The following is a 26,999-nucleotide window of genomic DNA, read 5'->3' on the forward strand; positions in this document are numbered from 1 at the left end:
CAAAGAACTTGTAATATCTAAAGTGTGGTTGTCTACTAAGACAAAAACATAGATATTCTCCAGAGAATATCAGCCAACAGGATCAGAGTCTTATAACATAGGGTCAGGATAAATATCCAGGGTACAAGAATTACTTGACACACAAAGAACTAGGAAAATGTGACCAACTTTCAAAGGAAAAAACAATAAGCGAATGCAAACATAAAATGACCCAGATGGTATCGTTTTCAGATGGAGATTTTATTTTATTTTGTTTTTTGAGACAGAGTCTCATTCTGTCACCCAGGCTGGAATACACTGGCGCAATCTCGGCTCACTACAACCTCTGCCTCCTGGGTTTAAGCGATTCTCTTGCCTCAGCCTCCCGAGTGGCTGAGATTACAGGCACCCACAACTACGCCCAGCTAATTTTTGTATTTTTAGTAGAGATGGGGTTTCACCATATTGGCCAGGCTGGTCTCTCAAACTCCTGACCTCAAGTGATTTGCCCGCCTTGGCCTCCCAAAGTGTTGGGATTACAGGTGTGAGCCACCATGCCCAGCTTGGAGATTTTAAAGTACCTAATATAACTATGTTCCATAAGATAAAGGTAAAAACATTTGAAATGAATGGAAAGACAGAAATTCTCAACAGAGAGACAGAAATTATAAAAAAAGAATGAAATAGAAATTTTATAATTGAAAAATACAGTATCTGAAATAAAAAATTTATGTTGAATGGTTTCAATAGCAGGATGGAGATGGAAGAGAAAAGAATAAGTGAACCTGAAGACAGAGCAATAAAAATGGGCCAATCTAAAAAACAAAAAGAAAAATGGTTAAACAAAGCTTCAGGGACCTATGGAATGATATCAAAAGGTTTAATTTGGACAGATTCTTGATAGCAGAGTGGGGAGAAATGGTCTAAAATTTGTGCAACTGAAGTCCCAGAGAGAGAAAGAAGAAAGAGATGTAGGTATAAAGAAGCATTTAAAAAATAATGGCTGAAAACTTGTCAAATTTTGTGAAAGGCATACATTTGCAAATTCAAAAGGCCCAGTGAACCCCAAACAGATTAAATGTAAAGAAAATCACATCTAGGCAGGGTGTGGTGGGTCATGCCTGTAATCCCAGCACTTTGGAAGGCCAAGGCAGGTGGATCACCTGAGATCAGGAGTTCGAGACCATGCTGACCAACATAGAGAAACCCTATCTCTACTAAAAACAGAAAATTAGCTGGGTGTGGTGGCGCATGCCTGTAATCCTAGCTACTCGAGAGGCTGAGGCAGGAGAATTGCTTGAACTCAGGAGGTGGAGGTTGCTGTGAGGTGAGATCGCGCCACTGCGCTCCAGCCTGGGTGACAGAGCTCGACTCTGCCTCAAAAAAAAAAAAAAAAAAAAAAAAATTACATCTAGACACATCACAATCAAACTTCTGAAAACCCAAGCTAAACAAGAAAAAATCTTGGACAAGGCCAGAGAAAAATCAATACATTATGTATAGGTCAGGAACTACTAAATGACTACAGATTTCTTATTAGAAACCACGGAGGGCCGGGCGCGGTGGCTCATGCCTGTAATCCCAGCACTTTGGGAGGCCGAGGCGTGCGGATAATGAGGTCAGGAGATCGAACCATCCTACCTAACACAGTGAAACCCTGTCTCTACTAAAAATACAAAAAGTAGCCAGTCGTGGTAGCAGGTGCCTGTAATCCCAGCTACTCAGGAGGCTGAGGCAGGAGAATGGAGCGAACCCGGGAGGCAGAGCTTGCAGAGAGCCAAGATTGCACCACTGCACTCCAGCCTGGGCGACAGAGCAAGACTCCGTCAGAAAGAAGGAAAGAAAGAAAAGAAAGAAAAGAAAGAAAGAGAGAAAGAGAGAGAGAGAGAGAGAGAGAGAGAGAGAGAGAGAAAGAGAGAAAGAGAGAAAGAGAGAAAGAGAGAAAGAGAGAAAGAGAGAAAGAGAGAAAGAAAGAAAGAAAGAAAGAAAGAAGAAAGAGAAAAGAAAGAAAGAAAGAAGGAAAGAAGGAAAGAAGGAAAGAAGGAAAGAAGGAAAGAAGGAAAGAGAAAAGAAAGAAAAGAAAGAAAAGAAAGAAAAGAAAGAAAAGAAAGAAAAGAAAGAAAAGAAAGAAAAGAAAGAAAGAAAGAAACCATGGAGGCCAGAAGACAGCGGAATAACATCATTAAAGTGGTGAAAGAAAATAAATGTTGGCTGGGCATGGTGGCTCATGCCTGTAATCCCAGCACTTTGGGAGGCCAAGGTGGGCAGATCATTTGAGGTCAGGAGTTTGAGACCAGCCAGGCCAATGTAATGAAATCCCGTATCTTCTAAAAATACAAAAATCAGCCGGGTGTGGTGGTGCATGCCTATAGTCCCAGCTACTCAGCTACTCGGGAGGCTGAGGCAACAGAATCCCTTGAGCTTGGGAGGTGGAGGTTGCAGTGAGCCGAAATCATGCCATCCATTGCACTCCAGCCTGGGTGACAGAGCGAGACTCCGTCTCAAAAAGAAAAGAAAAGAAAAGAAAAGAAACTGCCGGGCGCGGTGGCTCAAGCCTGTAATCCCAGCACTTTGGGAGGCCGAGACGGGCGGATCACGAGGTCAGGAGATCGAGACCAACCTGGCTAACACGGTGAAACCCCGTCTCTACTAAAAAATACAAAAAAACTAGCCGGGCGAGGTGGCGGGCGCCTGTAGTCCCAGCTACTCGGGAGACTGAGACAGGAGAATGGCGGGAACCCGGGAGGCGGAGCTTGCAGTGAGCTGAGATTCGGCCACTGCACTCCAGCCTGGGCGACAGAGCAAGACTCCGTCTCAAAAAAAAAAAAAAAAAAAAGAAAAGAAAAGAAACGTTGACCCAGAATTCTATATCCAGTAAAAATATCTTTCAGGAAAGAAGATGAAATGAAGACATTCTCAGATGAAGGAAAACTAGGAGAACTGACAACAGACCTGCTCTGAAAGAAAATGGCTATAAGAAGTTCTTCAGACTAAAGGGAAATGATACTAGAAGGGAACTTGGAGCTTCAGGAATGAAGAAAGAAAGAAAAAAAAAAAGGGTAAACACAAAGGACTATTTTCCTAAGTTATTTAAGATATATATATATATATGGCTTTTGAAAGCAAAACAAAATATTGTCTGGTGGGGTTTTTAATGCATATAGATGTAATACATATGGCAAGTATACCAAAAGAGTAGGGAATATAAAGGAACATTTATGGTTATAAAGCTTCTGTATTTTACTTTAAATGGTAAAATATTAACTCTAAGTAGAATGTGAAAGTTTAGGTATATTATATACCTTATAGCAACCACTTAAAAAGTTGTAACAGACAAAAAGCCAATAATACAATTTAAAATGAAATACTAAAAAATATTCAGATAATCCAAAAGAAGGTAGGGAAGAGGCCAAAGAGGAACAAAAGACATGGAACAAATAATAAAATAGTAGACCTAAACCCAACAATATTAACAATTCTATTGAATGGTCTCAACATAACAAAAAAGATATTGTTAGAGTTCATGGAAAAAACACAACCCAACTATTTGCTGTGTATAAGAAACCCACTTAAAAAATATAAAGACATAGGTTAAAAGTTAAAGAAGTTAATTAACATAAGTGTCACTAAAGTTGGTATATAACCCTCCACTGCTAAATTCGACTGGCTTAACAAAAAGGTAAAAAGAAAATGACACAAAAACCTGTTACACAAATGTTCACAGTACTATTTTGTAACAGTCAAAAGGTGCAAACAACCTAAAGGTTCACTAACTGATGAATGGATAAATAAAATGGATAAATAATATTCATATGATGGAATATCATTCGGCAATAAACAGGAATAAAGTACTGATACACGTCGCAACTATGTTCATTTATGATGAACCTTGAAAATAGTATGCTGAAAATCCCCGTTCCACCCTCCCCTCCCTGAAAAAAAAAAAAAAGGAAATAGTATGCTAAGTGAAAGAAGCCAATCACAAAAGACCATGTACTGTAGGATTCCGTTTAACTGAAATATCCAGAATAAGCAAATCCATAGACACGAAGAGCAGAGCAGTGGTTGCCTAGGAGCGAGGTAAGTAGGAATGGGGAGTGACTGCTAATGGGCATGGGGTTCATTTTAGGGTGTGAAAAATGTTCTAAAATTAGATTGTAATGATGATTACACAACTCTAAAAGTGTTTTTTTGTGTTTTTTCTTTTTTTTTTTGAGACGGAGTCTCGCTCTGTCGCCCGGGCTGGAGTGCAGTGGCCGGATCTCAGCTCACTGCAAGCTCCGCCTCCCGGGTTTACGCCATTCTCCTGCCTCAGCCTCCCGAGTAGCTGGGACTACAGGTGCCCGCCACCTTGCCCGGCTAGTTTTTTGTATTTTTTAGTAGAGACGGGGTTTCACAGTGTTAGCCAGGTTGGTCTCGATCTCCTGACCTCGTGATCCGCCCGTCTCGGCCTCCCAAAGTGCTGGGATTACAGGCTTGAGCCACCGCGCCCGGCCGTTTTTGTTTTTTAAAGTAAAGAAAGGGAAAAGATGTATCATACAAACAAAAAGGAAGCTGGAGTAGCTGTACTAATATCAGACCAGGTAGACTTCTGAATAAGGAGTATTATCAGGGATAAAGGGAGACATTATATAATGATACAGGGGTCAATTCTAAATGTTTATGCATCTAACAACAGAACTTCAAAATATATTAAGCAAAACTGATGGGACTAAAAGAAATAGACAAAATCACAAAGAGGCTTCAAAACCCTTCTTAGTAATTGATATGACAAGTAGACAGAAAGTCATCAATGATATAGAAGACCAGAACAGACTACCAGTCAACTTGCCCTAAATTATATTTACAGAATATTACACTCTAAAAAACAGAATACACATATTTTTCAAGTGTACTTGAAACATTCAACAAGATAAACCATAATCTGGGTGATAAAACAAACCTTAACAAATTTAAGACTTGAAACCATATACATTATGTTCTCTGACCACTATGGAATTAAACTAGATATCAATAACAGATATCTGAAAAATCCAAAAACACTTACTAACTTAAGTAATACATTCTAAGTAACTTATGGGTCAAAAGGAAGACACAAGACAAGTTAGAAAATATTTTGAACTAAATTCAAAAGAAAATACAGTATATCACAACTTGTGGGATACAACTAAAGCAGTGCTTAGAAGGGAATTGAGAGCATTAAATGCTTATATTAGAAAAAGAGAAAGGTCTAGAATCAGTGATGTAGGCTTTCACCTTAAACTACAAAAAGAAGAGCAAGTTATACCCAAAGCAAACGGAAAGAAATAAAGTGCAGAAATAAAATTAAGAACAGAAAATCATTAAGAGGAAAAAAAAAAAAAAATCAATGAACCCAAAAGCTGGTTTTCTAAAACAATCAATAAAATTGATATCTTAGCTACACTGAGAAGACACAAATTACCAATATCAGGAGAAAGAGGGAGAATCACTACATAACCTGCAGACATTAAAAGCATAGTAAGGGAATATTATGAACAAGTCTATGCCCACAAACTCATTAACTTGGATGAATGGATCAATTCCTTGAAAGACAAAAATCTACCAAAGTTTACTTAAAAAAAAAAAAGCCTAAATAAATGGAGAATTATACCATATTCCTGTATAATCTTAATCAAAATCCCAGAAAGCTGATTCTAAAACTTATATAGAAAGTCAAATGAACTACCAGAGTTAAATGTAAGAACAAAGTTAGAGGACTCATTTTATCTGCTTTCTAGACTTACTATAAAGGTATAGTAATGTAGATAGCATGGTAAACACTAACGGATAGACACAGACATCGGTAGAAAAAACAGAATAATAGAAATAAACCTACATAAATATGATCAACTAATTTTTTTTTAAATCAAGGTATAAAGGCAATTCAATGGAGAAAGATTAGTCTTCTCAACAAATGGCATTGGAGCAAATGAACATTAAAATGCTAAAACAAACAAAAAACAAAAACTTAACCTCTATCTTCTACAAAAATTAACTCAAAATGGATCAGAGATCTAAATGTAAAAAGTGAAATTATAAAACTTGAAGATGAAAATCTCTATGACAACCTTTGGCTAGATAAAAAATTCTTAGACACATCAAAAGCACAATCCAGACAAGAAAAACTTGTAAATTAGACTTCTTTAAGATTAAAAACTTCTGTTCTAAAAAAGACAGTTAAGAAAACTAACAGACCAGGCTTAAGCCGAGAGAAAATATTTTCAAATCACATATCTGACAAAGGCTTATATTTACAATCTATAAAGAACTTTTACAACTCAAATGCATTATGCTAAATCAAAGCCAGACTCAAAAGGCTGTATATTATATGACTCCATTTATATGGCACTCTGGAAAACCATAGGGCTGGAGAATAAATCAGTGTTTGCCAGGGGTTTGGGTTAAGCATAGGCACTAACTACAAAGGGAATTCTTTTTTTAAAAAATTATTATTATACTTTAAGTTCTAGGGTACATGTGCACAACATGCAGGTTTGTTACATATGTATACATGTGCCATGTTGGTGTGCTGCACCCATTAAATCGTCATTTACATTAGGTGTATCTCCTAATGCTATCCCTCCCCTCCTCCCCCCACCCCACGACAGGCCCGGGTGTGTGATGTTCCCTACAAAGGGAATTCTTTTAGAGAGTGTGAAATTATTCTGTATCTTGGTAATGTTGATGATTACAAGTCTTTTTACTCATAGTACTGTATACCAAACAGTGGATTAAAATTTTTTAAATATATCTTTAAAAAAATTGAATAGTAACTAAGTAAACTTAACATGCCAATCCACCAGAAAGCACTTTATTCAGACGTAAAAAAGAGATAATTTATTTCTATTATTTTTAAAGAGTTAAGACAAGCTCCAAAGAAAGTTTACCGGTGCTGGGACTGTAGTCTTTCTAGTGGTTCAGCCTTCTGTTGAATCCCTTCCTGAAATATCGCATCTGCTTTCCTAAAGTTTTCTCTAGCTTCATATTCTTCTGCCCATGAGATATAGAACTGAGCAAGTGAAACACCAATCCCTTGGTTGTGCAAGTAACTGAACATATCCAAAGGCTCATTGCATAAACGCCCCTGTAACAAAATTGTTAACAGTTAACCAATTTCTATTCACGTGTTGAATGCCTATTAGATGCCAAACAATCACTGGAGATACTACATGCAATTCCTGTATTGAAAAAATCCATTATTACAATATGATAAGGACCGTACACTGGGAGGACCTAAAAAAGAGACAAAATTGAGAGATTTGTAAGAAGAGTTGGAGAGTAAAGGCTTCAAGAAGGAGTAATAAGCCAGGTGCAGTGACTTACGCCTGTAATTACAGCACTTTGGGAAGCCGAGGTAGGAGTAGGAGGATCACTTGAGGTTCGGAGTTTGAGACAAGCCTGGGCAACATAACAAGACCCTACAACAAAATTTAAAAATTTAGCTGGGCATGGTGGAAGGTGCCTGTAGTCCCAGCTACCCAGAAGGCTGAGGCAGGAGAATCACTTGAGTCCCAGAGTTTGAGGCTGCAGTGAACTATGACAGTGCCACTGCACTCTAGCCTAGGTGACAGAGTGAGACTCTGTCTCTAAAGAAAAGAAAGTGGGGAGGAAGGGGTTAACCTTTGAGCTTAGCCCTGAAGGAGAAATGGACTTTCATCAGGTGGAAACTGGGAAGGGAAGGGTATTTCAGCCACAGAAAATAGCATAAGCAAAGATACAGAAAATTAAAAGTTATACAGGGGTCCAGGTAAGGTAGCAGTCTGGAGAAAAAGGCTGTGATAGGCCTTGAATGTCAAGCTAATCAATTTTGAATCTGCCTAACAGTAATTGTTATATGTATTAAGGGCGGGTGAGCGATAAGCAAAGGAATGACATAGTCAAATCTGTGTTTTAGAAGGGACATTATGAGACCATATACAATGTAGATAACTCTATTAGCAAGAGGGAGGAAAATATCACTAAAAACCTCACATCATAAACATTTTGATAAATTTTTTCAGTCTTTTTTTCCTTAAGGATAAAAGGTTATATATTATCTTATAAAGTTTTGATCATAATAAAATTTGCTTTTATTCCACTATAATACTGCATCATTCACTTTTCCATGCTGCCTGCTTACACTTAACCATTATTTTTAATTTTTTTTTTTTTTTTTTTTTTTGAGGTGGAGTCTCGCTCTGTCGCCCAGACTGGAGTGCAGTGGCGCAATCTCGGCTCACTGCAAGCTCCGCCTCCCGGGTTCACGCCATTCTCCTGCCTCAGCCTCCCAAGTAGCTGGGACTACAGGTGCCCGCCACTTCGCCCGGCTAGTTTTTTGTATTGTTTTTAGTAGAGACGGGGTTTCACCATGTTAGCCAGGATGGTCTCGATCTCCTGACCTCGTGATCCGCCCGTCTCGGCCTCCCAAAGTGCTGGGATTACAGGCTTGAGCCACCGCGCCCGGCCTATTTTTAATTTTAATTTTTATTTCTAGAGACAAGGTCTTGCTCTGCTGCCCAGGCTGGACTGCAGTGGTGCAGCCTCGAATTCTTTTCACTATTATTTTCAAACGAATGCATCATGTTTCATCTAATAGAGCTTCCATAATTTAACTGTTCATCTACTTCTGGATATTTAAACAACTTCTAATTTTGCCCAATTATAAATAATTCTAAAATAAATAACTTCATGCATACAACCTTTCACATTTTACATTATTCCATTAAGAGAAATTCCTAGAACTATGTTAAAAGGTAACAAATTGCTTTCTGAGATGGTTTTAAAAATTGTTAATGCTACAATTTAATAATTCACAAAAATACTCATTCCACCAGACTCTAATCAGCATTAGAAGCTATTAAAAACAATTCCTAATTTCACATAAAAATAGCATTTCTTTTTTTTCTTTTGGAGACGGAGTCTCGCTCTGTCGCCAGGCTGAAGTGCAGTGGCGCAATCTCGGCTCACTGCTACTTCCGCCTCCCGGGTTCAAGTGGTTCTCCTGCCTCAGCCTCCCAGCTGGGACTACAGGCACGCGCCACCACACCCGGCTAATTTTTGTATTTTTAGTAGAGACGGGTTTTCACCATGTTGCCAGGATGGTCTCTATCTCTTGACCTCGTGATCTATCCGCCTCAGCCTCCCAAAGTGCTGGGATTACATGCGTGAGCCACCGCTCCCGGCCAAAAATAACATTTCAATGTTCTAGTTAGGAGTTCTTTTACTACTAGAGAAGCTACCATTTGTTACTTTACTAAATGTCTCCTATTTATCTGTTCCTAATTGTCTAGCCTAGGTTAAGTCCTTCTTGTATGTGTTCCTATAGAACTCGTAATTTTCTTTTTGTTACAGTTACAATTAATGGCTTCACATTTGTCTTTCAGATAAACTAAGCTCTACAAAGTCAGAAGACATTGCTATCTATTATATGCTAGCCCTTAATCATGGTCTAGTACAACAAATGCTTAAATAAATGAAATGTTTTATTTCTATCTTTAACAAAAATGATTAGCATTTTACAGTTTAATTTTGCAGTAATTCAGTAAATGGATTTTTCTTGCTTATTTAAATTAGTGATGTTTTCTCATATGTGGTGGTGTTTCAAGAAAAGTTATAATTCTGAATGTGCTACCAGCATAAGATCCAATCTTTGATATCTGTCACTACATAAATATAGTTTAACATTGATTTCACTACTTTGAGAGCTTTCGGAATGGTTCTGGTGTTCTCGTGCACGGGACAGCCAGTAAAGATCAGGTTATTCAGAGCGCTGAATGAGATCACTTAAGAAATAACATAAATAGGCCAGCCACGGTGGCTCAAGCCTGTAATCCCAGCACTTTGGGAGGCCGAGACGGGCGGATCACGAGGTCAGGAGATCGAGACCGTCCTGGCTAACATGGTGAAACCCCGTCTCTACTAAAAAATACAAAAAGCTAGCCGGGCGAGGTGGTGGGCGCCTGTGGTCCCAGCTACTCGGGAGGCTGAGGCAGGAGAATGGCGTAAACCCGGGAGGCGGAGCTTGCAGTGAGCTGAGATCGGGCCACTGCACTCCAGACTGGGCGACAGAATGAGACTCCGTCTCAAAAAAAAAAAAAAAAAAAAAGAAATAACATACATAAAAGGACTATATGGTTAGATTAATAGATCTAAAAGTTAAATAAACCTTTTTTTTTGGTAACCCTTAAATTGCCAAACTAAACTAATTTTATACCTTTAAATCAAAATACCAGATGTTTTCCAGAAACAATTTTTTCCTTAGCTAGACTGTAGGTGTCACATAAAATAACTCACTGGAGAAATCCTTCTGCAAAGCAAAAGAAAGTAGTGTGAAGAATTCATCTGTTACTCCTCTTGACCAGACCCACAAAGAAAAAGCAATAGTTTAATATGTACCGAGTTAGCCATATACAAAGTTCAGATTATTGCTGATCATTCCAGTGCTGATCATTTGAATTTGATGGTTGTCTATACTATTGCTTCTCAAATAATCTGTGGCAAAGGGGCCAGTTTTATTGTGTGTATGTGTGTGTCCCATTATGGACTGATATAAAATACAATAAAAACAGAAGTTACTCGAAGAATGATGATGCGTTTGGATGTCCCAGCAACATCAAATTGTTACCAAAGTTTCTAAAGCTCACTTTCAATTTTTGTACTTATCTCACACAGTATGCAAACCCTTCTTTCAGTAGCACTGATCTAGATTATGCTTTTTATGATATTCTTCTTCTTCAGTACAAGCACCAGGTTAACAAAAATAAACAGATAAATTATTCTAATTAATTGTTACTTTTAACAATTCCAATTAAATATAATCATAGAATCCTGGGATTAAAAGTCACTTTAGAGGTGCAGCTAGTCCAATCTTTTATTTTTTTATTATCTTTTTTTCTGAGACTGAGTCTCGCTCTGTTGCCCAGTGGGGAGTGCAGTGGCACGATTTCAGCTCATGCGACCTCTGTCTCCTGGGTTCAAGCAATTCTCCTGCCTCAGCCTCCCGAGTAGCTGGGATTACAGGTGCGCACCACCACGTGTGGCTAATTTTTGTATTTTCTGTATTTTTAGTAGAGATGAGGTTTCACCATGTTGGTCAGGCTGGTCTCGAACTCCTGACCTCAGGTGATACACCCACCATGGCCTCCCAAAGTGCTGGGATTACAGGCGGTAGCAACTGCACCCAGTCTCCAATCTTTTAATAAATTATGCATAAAGATATTATTTAGGCTAGTGACAAATGAAGGACAAAATCCATTGTTACACCACAAGGGTCCACAGTCTCTAGGCTAACAAATCTGTTTAGCATTCTTTGGGTGCTATTCTTCATTATAAGTTTCTGTAACTAATATCCGTAAAGTAATTTCTCCAACCTTTCACTAAGGATGTAAAAATATTTGTCGCATGTCTTGAGGAAATCGAGATACCTTATGCCTTCAGGATTTACCTAATTTTCTATACTTGTAACTACAGTTGACCCTTGAACAACACAGGTCTGAACTGCACAGGTTCACATATACACAGATTTTCTTCCATCTCTGCCACCTGAGACAGTAAGACGAACCTCTTTTCTTCCTCCTCAGCCTACTCAATGTGAAGACGAGGATGAAGATCTTTATAAAGATCCACTTAATGACTATTAAATACACGTTCTCTTCCTATAATTTTGTTAAAAACATTCTTTTCTCTAGCTAACGTTGTGGGAAAAAAAAAAGGATATAATACATTCAGCATACAAACTATGTGTTCATCAACTTTATGTTATTGGTAAGGCTTCTGGTCAACAGTAGGCTATTAATAATTTTGGGGGCCAAAAGTTACATGCAGATTTTCAACTGGGTGAGGGGTGGGCACACCTAAGCCCTGTGTTGTTCCAGGGTCAACTGTATTAGAAGTTTAAAATCAGTCCTCCTCAAGACTTATTTTAGTAAGAAATTTATTTCTTACTTTATTTTAGTAAAAAATCTTATCACTTTTAATGTCAAGAGATTTGTTTTAGAAAGAAATCTTATCAGTTTTAATGTCAATATTTCATCATATTGCAGTAGTTGTAAATAATTCCAAATATTCATTATTTTTTTCTATTTTAGAATAAAAGCAGTAATATTAATGTCTAAGAAACTGTGGTCATTTTTTTAATGAAAAATACGCTTTTCCTACGTGTCAAGTGAGACAGTACAAAGTAGTGCTGGGATTACAGGCATGAGCCACCATGCCCAGCTGAGGCAGACATTTTTGGCTGTAGCAATACACTAGGTGAAAAAGGTCCAAAGACCAATAAAAAACTAAAATATCACTTCTTTATGTTGATGACTTTCATAAAGGGGTAAAAGGGATACCAGAATCACAGAGGGAAGTTTTTCCCCAAACAACCACACTGCTGCCAAATGTTAGTTCCTGCACCTTCTCATCCAGTACAGTTGAATGGCCCAATTATGTTTTTCTGCTTTGTTTTTTGTTTTTTTGAGACAGGATCTTGCTCTGTCACCTGGGCTGGTGTACAGTGGTGCAATCTCAGCTCACTGTAGTCTGGACTTCCCGGGCTCAAGTGACACTCCCACCTCAGCCTCCTGAGTAGCTGGACTACAGGTGCTGTGCCACCACACCTGGCTAATTTTTGTACTTATTGTAGAGATGGGGTTTCACCATGTTGCCCTGACTAGTCTTGAACTCCTGGACTCAAGTGATCAGCCCACCTCAGCCTCCCAAAATGTTGGGACCAGAGACATGAACCACTACACCCAGTTATGTTTAGAATAATTAAGTAAGTAATCTGGGCTAGGGGTGTTGGCTCATGCCTACACCCAGCACTTTGGGAGGCCCAGCACTTTGGGAGGTCAAATAATCCCAGCACTTTGGGAGGAGGCCAAGGTGGGAGGATGGCTTGAGCTCAGGAGTTCGAGACCAGCCTGGGCAACAGAGAGAGACGTCATCTCTATTAAAAATTTAAAAATTAGCTGGATGTAATGGTACAGAACCTGTAGTCCCAGCTACTCAGGAGGCTGAGGCGAGAGGATTGCTTGAGCCCAGGAGGTTTAGTCTGCAGTGAGCCATGATGGAGCCACTGCACTCCAGCCTGGGTGACAGAGTGAGACCCTGTTTCAAAAAATAAAATAAATTAATAATCCATACTCATTGAGAGATCTACAGACTTTGCGATCAATCTTAAAAGGGCGAAAATACCTTATTATACTATATTTAAGTCCACCTTTAAGTAGAACCAATTTAAGAAGTATTGCATATTTATTAAATGTTTCCAATCTACTAAATGGTTCAAAATGGCTCAGGTTTTACTTTTTTTTGGTATACCAGATACCTCTAGAGAAAATCTCTTAGTTTAATATTTAAAACTCAGATGGCACTTAAGAAAGACTTACTAATTTAAGCCAGAGATTGAGAAATCGAGAATCACTATAATATCGTTTTTCTCCTTGTAGTGCTTCTACAGCTCTTTCTAATAACGTTGACATATTACTCTCCTTCCCACCTTGAGGATAGTTCTGCTCTGTCCAGCTGATATACCTAAATGGGAAGAAAAAGATAAGAACACATTTTAAACTGAACATGTACTTTTGTTCCTGCTCCAAGACCCATTCTGGATTTAAGCAGAAGTAAAGCATGTTTCTTTTGAGGTCCTCAATGACATACCCTAAGCCTGTATCCCTCAAACTTCTCCAAAGTATCTCTAATACATGCTTCTGGGGAAAAATGAGGATAGGGATACAAGGGTGTAGTTCAAAGGCGTACATCATAAACTCGAAATTTCCTGAATCTTAAACACCTCAGGAAAATATATTATGATTATTCAGGATCTCTGTGCCCCCAGGACACCACTGTCTACTCTGACACACACTCCATATACCCCAGTTTGAGAAACATGGCCATAAGGACTTATCTGTTAATGTTTATATTGTCCTTGTGAAATAAAAAGACTCACCTATCCCAAACATCCAGAGGGTCATGTCCAGTGTAAAATCGAATTTCAGATTCAAATGCCCTGAAATTTAAACAGAAAAAGTTAGCATATGCAATAATGACAACAGCCAATGAACAAGTATCACTTCCATTTTTATTCATGTAATAAGTAGGTCATATTGGCCGGGTGCGGTGGCTCAAGCCTGTAATCCCAGCACTTTGGGAGGCCGAGACGGGCGGATCACGAGGTCAGGAGATCAAGACCATCCTGGCTAACACGGTGAAACCCCGTCTCTACTAAAAAATACAAAAAAACTAGCCTGGCGAGGTGGCGGGCACCTGTAGTCCCAGCTACTCGGGAGGCTGAGGCAGGAGAATGGCGTAAACCCGGGAGGCGGAGCTTGCAGTGAGCTGAGATCCGGCCACTGCACTCCAGCCCGGGCGACAGAGCGAGACTCCGTCTCAAAAAAAAAAAAAAGAAGTTATGTTTGATCTAAAAATAATAAATTAGTTCCTGACACATGGAAATCTACATACACTCTAATAAGGAAAACAAAGTACACAAATGAAAAATGAACTAGTAATAAAAAGCGGTATACGAAATTATAGTTGCCAAGAATGGATAGTAAAGGCTTTAAGAAGTCAAAAGGAGGTATCACAGAAGCAGCCTCAGAAGGTGAGACTCTGAAGGAACCATGGAATTTGAAAGAAAAACAGTTTTTTCAAGACAGAGGGAAACTAATATTGAATAAAATTACGAAGGTGGAAGAGTTCATCCAAAGGAAGATGAGTGGACCCTAAGCTATAACATAAAGTCAGTACCAAGAACAAATGGAGACCACTGGAGAAGTAAGAAGCACATGCTTTAAATGTAAATTTAAAGACTTTGGATTCCATCTACTCCAGCCACTACTGGAGGGCATCTTAAATATAAGATTTCAAAAAGATTAATCAAGAACTTTATAAGGATAGCCAGGCATAAGAAGAAGGGACCACAATTATGAGGCTAATATGGCAATTAAAGTGTGAAATAATGAGATTATCTGCAGAAATGGTGAAAAAATAAAATCTAAGATGCTACTGATAAAAATCAGCAATCTTATCAATTGATCTGTAGATTCAAACCAACGCAATCAAAATCCCAGTAGGTTCTTTTCTTTTCTCTCTCTCTTTTTTTTTTTTTGAGACAGAATTTCACTCTTGTTGCCCAGGCTGGAGTGCAGTGGCGCGATTTCGGCTCACCGCAACCTCTGCCTCCTGGGTTCAAGCGATTCTCCTGTCTCAGCCTCCCGAGTAGCTGGGATTACAGGCATGTGCCACCATGCCCGGCTAATTTTGTTTTTCTAGTAGAGATAGGGTTTCTCCATGTTGGTCAGGCTGGTCTCAAACTCCTCACCTCAGGTGATCCGCCGCCTCAGCCTCCTAAAGTGCTGGGATTACAGGCGTAAGCCACCACGCTCAGCCTTTTTTTTTTCCTTTTCAGTAGGCTCTTTTCTAGAAATTGCCAAGATGATTTCAAAAGTTGTTTGCAAAGGCAAAGGACCAAGAATAACTAAAGCCATTCTGAAAAAGAACAAAAGCTGTAGAACTCACTCTGCTGGACTTGCTATGTAAAACTAATCAAGGCAGTGTATTATTGGTGAAAGGATAAACAATTTGATCAATAGAACAGAATATAGAGTCCAGAAATAACTCACACATATGTGGTCAAATGATTTTTGAAAAGGGCCCCAGGCCGGGCGCGGTGGCTCAAGCCTGTAATCCCAGCACTTTGGGAGGCCGAGACGGGTGGATCGCGAGGTCAGGAGATCGAGACCATCCTGGCTAACACGGTGAAACCCCGTCTCTACTAAAAAATACAAAAAACTAGCCGGGCAAGTTGGCGGGCGCCTGTAGTCCCAGCTACTCGGGAGGCTGAGGCAGGAGAATGGCGTAAACCCGGGAGGCGGAGCTTGCAGTGAGCTGAGATCTGGCCACTGCACTCCAGCCTGCGCGACTGCGAGACTCCGTCCCAAAAAAAAAAAAAAAAAAAAAAAAAGAAAAGGGCCCCAATGCAATTCAATGAGGAAAGGAAAAAAAAATCTAACAAATGGCGGCAGAAGAACTAGAAAGATAACCCATATGGGGGGAAAAAAACTTTTTTACTCCAACCCCACGCCATATATAAGGATAAATTTAAGATTAATTTAAGATAAATCATACACCTAAACGTAAAAGCTAAAACAATGCTTGGCCGGGCGCAGTGACTCACGCCTGTAATCCCAGCACTCAGGGAGGCCAAGGCCAGTGGATCATCTGAGGTCAGAAGTTTCAGACCAGCCTGGCCATGGTGAAACCCTGTCTCTACTAAAAATACAAAAAATTAGCCACGCATGGTGGTGCGCGCCTGTAATCCCAGCCACTCAGGAGGCTGAGGCAGGAGAATCGCTTGAACCTGGGAGGCGGAGGTTGGAGTGAGCTGAGATCGTGCCATTATGCTACAGCCTGGGCAACAAGAGCAAAACATCATCTCAAAAAAAAGCTGAAATAATGAAACTAGTAAAAAAAACATAAGAGAGTATCTTTGTTACTTTGGGGTAGGCAAAAGTCTCCTGAAGAGGACACAAAAAGTACTAACCATAAAAGAAAAACACTAATTAATTGAACTTCATCAAAATTTAAAACTTAGCAGTTAAAAAAAAACACCCAGAAAATAAACAGCCATGGGTGAGGGAAAAACATATTTGTAACACATATATTTGATAAAAGACTAATATAGAGACTACAGAGACTAAAGAACCCCTACTGGGGAGCATAGATTCAGGGAATCTTGAATCTATGTTCCTGAAACTTGAATCAGGGACAGCTTGAATCTATGCTCCTGAAAAAGTAAATAAAGAACCCCTGCAACACAATTTGAAAACTAGGCAAAATATCTAAACAGATACACCACAAAAGAAGATATCCAAAAGGCCAAAAAGCATGTGAAAAAACGTTCACCATTATTAGTCACCAGGGAAATGCAAAGTAATGAGACACAACTCCACAAAACTAGAATGGCTAAAATGAAAAAGATTGACAACGCCAAATACTGGAGTGGATTTGGCACAAATGAACTCTCACGAGTTGCTGGTAGGAATGTAAAATGTTACAACCACTTTGGTAAACCAGTTTCTTCAACAGTTAAACATACATCTATTCTATGGTCCAACAATTCCATTCCAAGGGAAATGAAAATTATGTCTACTGCTGGGCGCGGTGGCTCACACCTGTAATCCCAGCACTTTTGGGAGGCTGAGGCGGGCGGAGCACAAGGTCAGGAGATGGAGACCACCCTGGCTAACACAGTGAAACCTTGTTTCTACTAAAAAATAGAATAAATTAGCCGGGTGTGGTGGCGGGCGCCTGTAGTCCTAGCTACCCGGGAGGCTGAGGCAGGAGACTGGCATGAACCCAGGAGGTGGAGCTTCCAGTGAGCCAAGATTATGCCACTGCACTCCAGCCTGGGCGACAGTGCGAGACTCCATCTCTAAAAAAAACAAAAAAGAAAAAGAAAATTATGTCTACAAAAAGCCTTGTACAAGAATGTCCATGGCAACATTATTCATAAAGCACAAAACTGGAAGAATCTAAATATTCATCAATCGGTGAATAAATAAATGAAATCCTATTCAGCAATAAAAAGAGTAATCTACTGATGCATGTAACATGAAAAAATATGATGAATGAGGCTGGGTGTGGTGGCTCACGCCTGTAATCCTAGCACTTTGGGATGCCAAGGTGGGTGGATTGCTTGAGCTCAGGAGTTCAAGACCAGCACAGCCAACATGGCAAGGCTCCATCTCTACTAAAAATACAAAAATTACCCGGGCGTGGCGGTGCATGCCTGTAATCCCAGCTATTTGGGAGGCTGAGGTGGGAGAATCACTTGAACCCGGGAGGCAGAGGTTGCAGTGAGCTGAGATCAGGCCACTGTACTCCAACCTGGGTGATAGAGGGAGACCCTGTCATATTTAAAAAAAAAAAAAAAAATCCAAAGAGATTAATAAGAATAGTCATTACATTATAATCCCAAATTATGATAATTTGCCTGTAATGGCAGTATTTCTTTTTGTCAGAGATTGAAGGTAGAAACTGATATTTTGATTTACCTTTTTTTAAAAAAAACATATTTATCAAAACATGTATTAAAGGAGAACAAGATCCACAAGTCTATTTGAATAACATAAGAGTATTTTTCAGCTTTTCTTTATCCAGAGTTTGTTAAATCATTATTGAGAACTTTCTAGTATAAATTCAATTGTTCTAAGGTTTACATGTCTTTGGAGACCACTATTTTTTTGGTCATACTCTCAAAAATAACTTCCTAACATAATACTTTTGGGAAGCATTGCAATGTAATACTTGCTTTCCTATGTTTATCACTGTTCCCTGTATAAATTGCATTTCTATTGATAAAAAGAGTTTGGCTGTACCACAATGAAATGAAATCCTATAGCCTTTGTTCTTAATTATACTTGAGGATAGCTTCAGATGGCTGTCATGTGATATGAAGGCAGATAGAGAACAGATTTTCATACTACCAATTTTTGAAGAGTACTCATTATGCCATCCCTCATGGATCCACACCCACGTTATCTACATTTGGGATGAATGATGACAGGTTGAGACTCAGCCATTCTACACACCGTTTCTGCTGCTGAAGAGTATTGTTACAGGCAGATTCTTGTGCCAATGCTCCCTGAAGTGTGGACATGATCCGCCCTTGCCTTAAAGGTTGTACATTTTCTTTACTCAGTTCCCATTCATCTCCCTCCAGGGACATGGCTTCACTGTGAAGAAGGAAACAAATGTAAATCTCATACCAACATTGACTATTATAGCACTAGATTATTGTAAATGTCTTCCGATAGGTGATTATTCACGGTCTTGGGTTGAATATAGTGGACTGACACAGTATTATTATTATTATTATTATTATTATTATTATTATACACCTAAGCTTCTTTGTTAGCTGTTTTTCAAGTTTATGGCTACAGTATTGCCCAATGGAAGACAACTTGGCAAGGATATTGTAGACAGTACTATAAGAACAGGGCATTGCCATGTGTGGTGGCTCACACCTGTAATCCCACCACTTTGTGAGGCCAAAGTGGGAGGATTTCTTGAGCCAGGAGTTTGATACCAGCCTGGGCAACATAGCAAGACCCCACCTCTTTCTTTAAAGAAAAGAAAAATGAATAGGGCTTAATGCAGAAAGAAAAGAAGGGAACAAAAGTGTTATAAATTTGGCAAAGTAGACAAAAAGGCAATAAGTAATTCTATGCCTACCAATGAGTGCATCATCTAGTTTAATTTAAAATTAGTGCCGGACGTGGTAGCTCATGCCTATAATCCTACCACTTTGGGAGGCTGAGGCAGGAGGAGTGCTTGAGCCCAGGAGTTCAAGACCACCCTGGGCAACATAGGAAGACCCCCATCTCTACAAAAAGTGAAAAATTAGCCAGGTGTGATGGTACACGCCTGTGGTCACGGCTACTTAGAAGACTGAGGTGGGAGCATTGCTTGGGTTCAGGAGGTCGAAGCTGCAGTGAGCCATGATCACACAACTGCACTGCAGCCTGGGCAACAGAGCAATACCCTGTCTCAAAAAGAAAAAATTAAAATTAGCAACGTGTGGGTGTGACTAATGTCCCATCTTTCAATGATGACTCAAAACTGAAGTTTGTACATATAGGTAGCCAAAAGCAGAAGCAAACAAACACAGTTTACTAGTCACAATCCCCTGTATCCCCACACCCAATTCTATTAAGCCTACTGAAAGAATCCCCAAAACGTTTTGGAGGTAATTGCCATTATGTATTCTGCACTTCAGAGGCTTGCAATTGATAGATAGAAGACTACTTCTAAAAGACATCATTTCTGGACTTAAAAAGAGATACATTGGCACTAATCTTTGAAATAGAGTGAAAGTTATATGGGACTTCAGTCTAGATGAGCGCTGAAAACTTAAAGTAACTGTGATTAATAATTCGAGTTGTAATCAGTCACGTCTTTTTAACTACAATAAGTTCTCACTTAACATTGGAGACAGCTTCTTGGAAACTATGACTTTAATCAAAATGACATGTAACAAAACCAATTTTACCACAGGCTGATCGACATAAACAAGAGTTATGTTCCTATGGCGTATTTCTGCTCACAAAAACATCACCAAACTTCTAAATAAAGACTCGAAACACTTTTAATATTAAACATTGAAATAAATGTGAGCTATCCATACATGTAAGAACAATTAATGAAAACAAAAATTAATCATTTACCCAATTTTTCGTGAATCTGTGAGTGACTGCAGTCATAGTGTTGGTGGGTTAACTCAAGGAATAAACGTTTGAGAGTGAAAATTTCAGGAAGTACCTCCTACCACTACAAAGTTCAAAAACAAACAGTAACATTATAGTGGGCATGCTGGGCACTTTCATAAGGCATTGTTTATTGTCATGCATTTGTATGATTATCATACACACTTTATATAAACTTTTTAAATAGAGACACGTCTTACTATGTTGCCCAGGCTGGTCTTGAACCGCTGAGCTCAAGCAATCCTGTTGCCTCAGCCTCCCGAAGTGCTGGGATTACAGGTGTGAACCACTGCGCCCAGCCTTTACAGATTTTTATTTTACAATAATTTGTATTCATTCCTTCATTCATTTTCCAACTCACTTATTCTAGTTTGGGGTCAAGGGTGGCCAGAGCCCATCTCAGCAACTCAGAGAGGAACCAACCCTGGACAGGACACCATTCCATCACAGGGAGCACTCACATTCACACCCATTCAGACTGGGATCATTTAGACATGCCTATCAACAGGTACATCTTCGGGATGTAGAAGGAAACTGGAGTACCTAAGGAAACCCATGCAGACATGCGGAAAACATGCAAACTTCACATACACAGCAGCCCCACAATGAATTATTTTTTTTCTCATCAACATTATAACAAAACGACATTATACCAGGACCTGCTCTATATTGTGTGAACCCTGTAAAGGTAAGGGCTATGCCATTTATTTTTGTATGCCCACGATCTAATACAAAATATAACACTGTTATGCCCTGAATGTTTGTTGAATTCATCTGAACTTTCTTCTCTTGCTCTTAAAAATAGTGATTACATTATCTCAGTTAAATATCCCAAATTGAGCTAAGACTGCCCCCACTTCCTCCCAGACCTGCTCCTCCCACAGTCTTCCTCTTTCTCAAATAAATGGCAATCCCATTCTTCAGCTGCCCAAGTCAAAAATCTTAGTGCCAACTTTGATGCCTTTCTCATATCCCTCAGTCAGTCAGCAAATCCTACTTGTTCTACCTTCAAAATATATACAGAAATCAGCCACTTCTCATCATCTCCACTGTTTTCCACCTGGCTCAACTCGCTTTTGGGCTGAATTATTTCAGGCTGAATTATCTCAACAACCTCTTTTTTTTTTTTTTTTTTTTTTTTTTTTTTTTTTTTTTTTTTTTTTTTTTTTTTGAGACGGAGTCTCGCTCTGTCGCCCAGGCTGGAGTGCAGTGGCCGGATCTCAGCTCACTGCAAACTCCGCCTCCCGGGTTCACGCCATTCTCCTGCCTCAGCCTCCCGAGTAGCTGGGACTACAGGCGCCCGCCAGGTCGCCCGGCTAGTTTTTTTTTTTGTATTTTTAGTAGAGACGGGGTTTCACCATGTTAGCCAGGATGGTCTCGATCTCCTGACCTCGTGATCCGCCCGTCTCGGCCTCCCAAAGTGCTGGGATTACAGGCTTGAGCCACCGCGCCCGGCCTCAACAACCTCTTAACTGGTGTCCCTTGCTTCCATCCTTTGCTGCCTTTAGTGTATTCAGCACTACGGCCAAAGTGACCCCACTTAAACACAAGTCAGATTATGTCCTTCCTTTGCTCAAAACCTTCCAGTGACTTTTGATTACAACTAGAGTAAAAGCTAAGTGCTTACAATGTCTGCATCTTCACCATTTTTATGTACTATCCTTTTACTCTTCTAGTTAATTCTGCGCCAGTGACAATGGCCTTGGACGCGCCAGGCGCACCTTCCTTCCCCAGCTCTCGCCCTCAGCCTTTGTACTTCCCTCAGATAAAGAATCGCTAGCTTTTGAGATTCCTTCAAATCTTGACCAAAATGACATCTCAGTGAGGCTCCAGTGTTCAAGCTAAAATTGCACCAGTCTCCACCCCCAATATTCCCTACCCACACTTGCTTTATTTTGTTTTTTAATACTGACCACCATCTCCACCTAACAGTTTCTTTATTGTCTGACTCCCCCACCTTCATCCAACCCAGAATTTAAGCTTCATGAGGGTTGAGATTTGGGTGTCTGTATATTTGCTGCATTCAGAGCTTAGGCAAAAAAATACTCGTTACATGAATGAAAGAGCCCATGACATAGCACTTACCTAGGTATTGTGGGCACCATGGTGAAAACACATACAGATTTCCAACCTAGAACTGCAATATAGTTTTTTTTCTTTAACACAAGGAAAAGCCGCAAACATGCAGAGAAAGGCTTTTTAGATCTCTATGCTATTGGCATAATTTAGACCTCTATGATATCGGCTAAAGGCTTTTTAGATCTCTGTGCTATTGGCATAGCACCTGCCTTTTGTTGACGGCTTATTTGGAAGCAGTTACTTAACAAATACTTCGAATTCCCCCAGAACCACGTAAGGCAGCATGAACATCAGCATTTTCCATACATACGATTTGCCAAAGGTCAAACAAGTAGCGGGTGGCTAAGCTGAGTTACAAACAAGACCATATTACAACTTCCAAAGTCTTTGTTCCGCTGGGGTCCCGCAGCCTTCTTCGCTTTGAAGCTGGATGAGGCAGGATTCGCACGTGCCCTCAGTCCACTGCCTTTCCCCTCCACCTCTGGCATTCGACTCCAAAAGGGAGGAGGCTCCGGCGGGGCCTGTTCTGACCGTGCGGATCTCCCCCTCGACTACTCCGAGCGGAACCTTCTATTACCTCCCAGGCACCTTCGGGTCCTCTCAGGCCCAGCCCCCAGCAGCTCTTCTCCCGTATCTACCTCTGAGCACCCCCTTCCTTCTTCACCGCCGCCATCCTGCATTCCTGGCTCAGGTCCTCGTCCTGCTGTAGGTCTTTCCTCCGGGCCGCAGGCCGCCTGGGCTTTCTTCCGCAGCCTGCCCTCGGAGCTACAGAAGCGACCAAGGCACGCACTCGACTCCCTTACAAACCAGCCACCTCAAGCCCGCACCCCTAGCCGCCAAGTTTCAAATTTAACGGTCCCGCGCGGTCGACGTGGCCACGCCCCTTCGCTCCTCCGTGCGCTTGCCTCTCTCCCAAGGCATTCTGGGGCTTGTAGTTTATACCGGTTTAGTCCTCGAAGTCGCGGTGCATAATGGGAATTGTAGTTTCCCGGAGTCAATGGCCGCGGAAGGGCAGCAGGCTTAGGCGAAACAAATTCTCCGCAGGTGCTGTCTTGAGTCATGGCTGGAAGGCGAGTCTCTGAGCTGAGCGAGGAACACTTACAGCACCAGAATTTCTTTGCTGTTTTGAGTGCTGGGAGATATCTCTGAGTGCTTGCACTTGGCCTGACTCTTCTAGAGTGACTACCCCTGCTGTCTGCCCCAAATATCACCTGTGCAGGGTTCTTAGCCCGCAGACCTAGCTGTTTCCTGCCCCACCCTTGAGTTCAAAAAAGCTGAATTCTAGTTCTGTAAAATCATACCAAATCTGCAACTTTAGGCAAGCTATATAATCTCTCTGACCGTCAGCTTTCCTCATCTAGAAAGTGATGATATTGTCTTGCTTTCTCTTCTGCTCAGTCCACAAGCAGTAAACACAGCCATGCTATGGTTCCCAAGGTTTCACCTCTTTTCCCCTTCAGGAGACTAGCCTTGACTCACATTAAACTGTTCGTCGCAATTTCAATTTTCTGAGGAAGAAACTGTGATAGATCAGACGTGACCAGGCGAGTGGGGTCTTTTTGTTTGGTTGCTTTTGTTTTAGAGACAGGGTCTTCTTCTTGCTCTGTCGCCGAGGCTGGAGTGCAGTAGCCTGATCATGGCTCACTCCAGCCTCCAACTCCTGGGGTCAAGTGATCCTCCCGCCTGAGCCTCCCCAGTAGCTGCGATTACAGGCACTAGCCACCTTGGGGCAGAAACAGGGTCGTTTAAGAAAGCACAGGTGACGGGCGCGGTGGCTCAAGCCTGTAATTCCAGCACTTTGGGAGGCCGAGACGGGCGGATCACGAGGTCAGGAGATCGAGACCATCCTGGCTAACATGATGAAACCCCCGTCTCTACTAAAAAATACAAAAAACTAGTTGGGCGAGGTGGTGGGCGCCTGTAGTCCCAGCTACTCAGGAGGCTAAGGCAGGAGAATGGCGTAAACCCGGGAGGCGGAGCTTGCAGTGAGCTGAGATCCCGCCACTGTACTCCAGCCCGGGCGACAGAGCGAGACCCCGTCTCAAAAAAAAAAAAAAAAAGAAAGCACAGGCACAGGGGATTTCTGCTTTATGACTGTGGGGATGGTCGGAGAGGCGGCAGCGGCAGTTCCCAGAGGCAGGTGCTGAGGATACTGTCCACTACTCCCTATTTCTTAGTTCCCAGCTTTCTGTCTTTGTTCACGTTATGTAAGTCATTATTTCCTCTGAATCATCAGGACTCTTGATTCCAAAGAAATAGAAATCCAACTTAAACCGGCCTACTTGGAAAAGGGAATTTACTGTCTTTTATATATAAAAGACTTCAGATAAAGCTTAACCCAGGAGTCGTGTGGACTGGGCCTCTCTCCATCTCGCCTCTACTCTTGTTGTTGGTTTATTGTCATTCTCCATTGGGCAACAGATTCAGGACTTTACCCTTACAGGTTCAAATTCAGACTTAGGAGTCACCCTGCTTAACCCCTTCCTCCCAAACAGTTACTGGGGATAGTAGATTCAGGGCTTTGATTATTCAAAACCAAGTCATGTGTTTCACCTTGGGACTGAGAGAGGGGAAGGGGTGATTCCTCATAGGAAATTTTGGTTACTCTTTACATCCTAGTCCTCCACATCCAGGAAGCTTTCCTGGATCATGTGAGATATGGTGCATGGGATTCTCTCACTGGCTCATTTTATCTCTTACCTTATGCCAGTACTGGCCTAGCACTTCATTTCCTTTCAGCAGGGTGTCCTGTTCATATCTATGGCTTCTCAGTTTTGACTATTTCCTACAAACGATCTTGGAAATGTAGCATTTGGTCTTTTGATCTCAGTCTTTCCTATAATCTAGTTGGATTTCCCATAAACTGTGGTACAATGTAGAACTCATTCAGGCTAAACCCCTTGCTTGTTTCACTATGGAGAAAGAAGGAGGTAGGTAAAACAAAACACAACAAAACAAAACAAAACTCCAAAATGTATGACAGGAGGTGCTCTGTGGTTTAATTTGGAAAATGAGTTCTTAGGCTGGACTGTAGCTTGGCAGCCAACATAGGGCCTGGGTGGGGATAGGCTTTAACTGCACCCGCCAATTCTAAGAAAGTCAGGATTAAGCTCGTACACGTTTATGGTCTAATGAGGATGAGACAAAGGCTCACCCCAATGTGCTGAACCAGGATGGGACACAGAAGATGAGAACAGTGAACTTGCCCTCTAGAAACTTCAGGCCAAGGCCGGGCGCTGTGGCTCAAGCCTGTAATCCCAGCACTTTGGGAGGCTGAGACGGGTGGATCACGAGGCCAGGAGATCGAGACCATCCTGGCTAACACGGTGAAACCCAATCTCTACTAAAAAATACAAAAAACTAGCCGGGCGAGGTGGCGGGCGCCTGTAGTCCCAGCTACTCAGGAGGCTAAGGCAGGAGAATGGCGTGAACCCGGGAGGCAGAGTTTATAGTAAGCTGAGATCCAGCCACTGCACTCCAGCCTGGGCGACAGAGCGAGACTCCGTCTCAAAAAAAAGGAAAAAAAAAAAAAAGAAAAAGAAACTTCAGGCCAGTAGGAGAGATAAAAAGGCAATTTCAGCTGGAGATAAATAAACTCAGGAGGCCATGGAAGCATATGAGAGAGGCTTCCAACCTAGTCCTGGGGAGAGGTCAGGGGAAATGTCCTGGAGAAGATGGTCAGCCTGAAGGGCAAGGAGGCCTTGGCACAAACTATTGAGCACAACAACACAAGTTGTGTAGCAGCCAAAGTTCATAGCATGTGCCCACCTATCTATTCACCACTCTCCCATGAGTTTTCCAACCCCAGCCTCGCCTCTTTAGACCTCCATGCTGGGCCATCAAAACTTACCTGTCCTGTGTCCCGTTCTTTCAAGTGAAACATGTTTTCACGTTGAAAACATCGGAACTAAATCACACTCAGGTATTAAAAATAGTTAATGCTGAGATGCAGTATTTTTCACATCATGTTCTAAGATGCTAATATATGTTACAGGGGATTAAGAGCTTGGTATTCAATTAAGTCTCTAAAGTGCTGGGTTAAATGAGAAGCTTCGTGGAGCCCTTAATATGCCAAAGTGCACCTGAATCTCCAAGGATAGGGGTGTGTTTGTTTCCTAATGATACCGTAATGAATTACCACAAACTTAATAGCTTAAAACAATACACATTTATTATTATCTTACAGTTTGATAGGTCAGAAATTTGACATGGGTCTCATTGTGCTAAATAAAACATTGGCAGGGCCGGGTATCTATCAGAAGACTCTTTGGGAGAATTTGTTTCGTTTTTTCCAGTTTTCTAGAGGCATATACTGGCACTCCTTAACTCATGGTTGCCTTCCTCCATCTTCAAGGCTGGAAATAGAGCATCTCTCTCACCTGGTTTCCATTGCCACATCTCTTTCTCTGAGTACAGTCAGGAACGTTTCTCTGCTCGTGTGATGAAATTGGGCTCACCTGGATGATACAAGCTAAACTTTCCATCTTAAGGTCTTGAACCTTAATCACATCTGCCGGATCCCTTTTGCCACGTAAAGTAACATCTTCACAGGTTCTGTGGATTAGGACACAGACATCTTTGAGGGCCATTATTCCGCCTACCACAGGGGGTATTAAAATATGTTTGCATCTCTAAACTTACTTGACCATAAAGAAACCTTTCCACACTCCTTCTTTCAGAACAGATTTT

The 26,999-nt window shown here is 41.0% G+C and overlaps 1 protein-coding gene across 4 annotated transcripts in view; it reads right to left on the reverse strand.

The window, feature by feature from the left end:
- The window catches only part of BUB1B (BUB1 mitotic checkpoint serine/threonine kinase B), a 60,416-nt gene extending 36,924 nt beyond the window's left edge, over positions 1-23,492 (reverse strand). Inside the window, exons 1-6 of one of the 4 annotated variants that reach the window (XM_030930781.1) lie at positions 22,949-23,492; positions 20,193-20,295; positions 18,558-18,701; positions 13,913-13,972; positions 13,353-13,497; positions 6,888-7,084 (exon numbers count right to left, since the gene is read on the reverse strand). In XM_030930781.1, coding sequence (XP_030786641.1) covers positions 6,888-7,084; positions 13,353-13,497; positions 13,913-13,972; positions 18,558-18,694 — 539 coding nt within the window. In that variant the 5' untranslated portion in view covers positions 18,695-18,701; positions 20,193-20,295; positions 22,949-23,492. Of the gene's footprint in view, positions 1-6,887; positions 7,085-13,352; positions 13,498-13,912; positions 13,973-18,557; positions 18,702-20,192; positions 20,296-22,316; positions 22,412-22,620; positions 22,808-22,948 lie in introns of those variants that run through there. The other 3 variants (XM_030930782.1, XM_010359780.2, XM_030930780.1) reach the window with 3 other exon arrangements.
- Between the last annotated feature and the right edge of the window lie 3,507 nt (positions 23,493-26,999).

This window comes from Rhinopithecus roxellana, chromosome 5 (genome assembly GCF_007565055.1).
Source record: "Rhinopithecus roxellana isolate Shanxi Qingling chromosome 5, ASM756505v1, whole genome shotgun sequence".
Classification (NCBI taxonomy): domain Eukaryota; kingdom Metazoa; phylum Chordata; class Mammalia; order Primates; family Cercopithecidae; genus Rhinopithecus; species Rhinopithecus roxellana.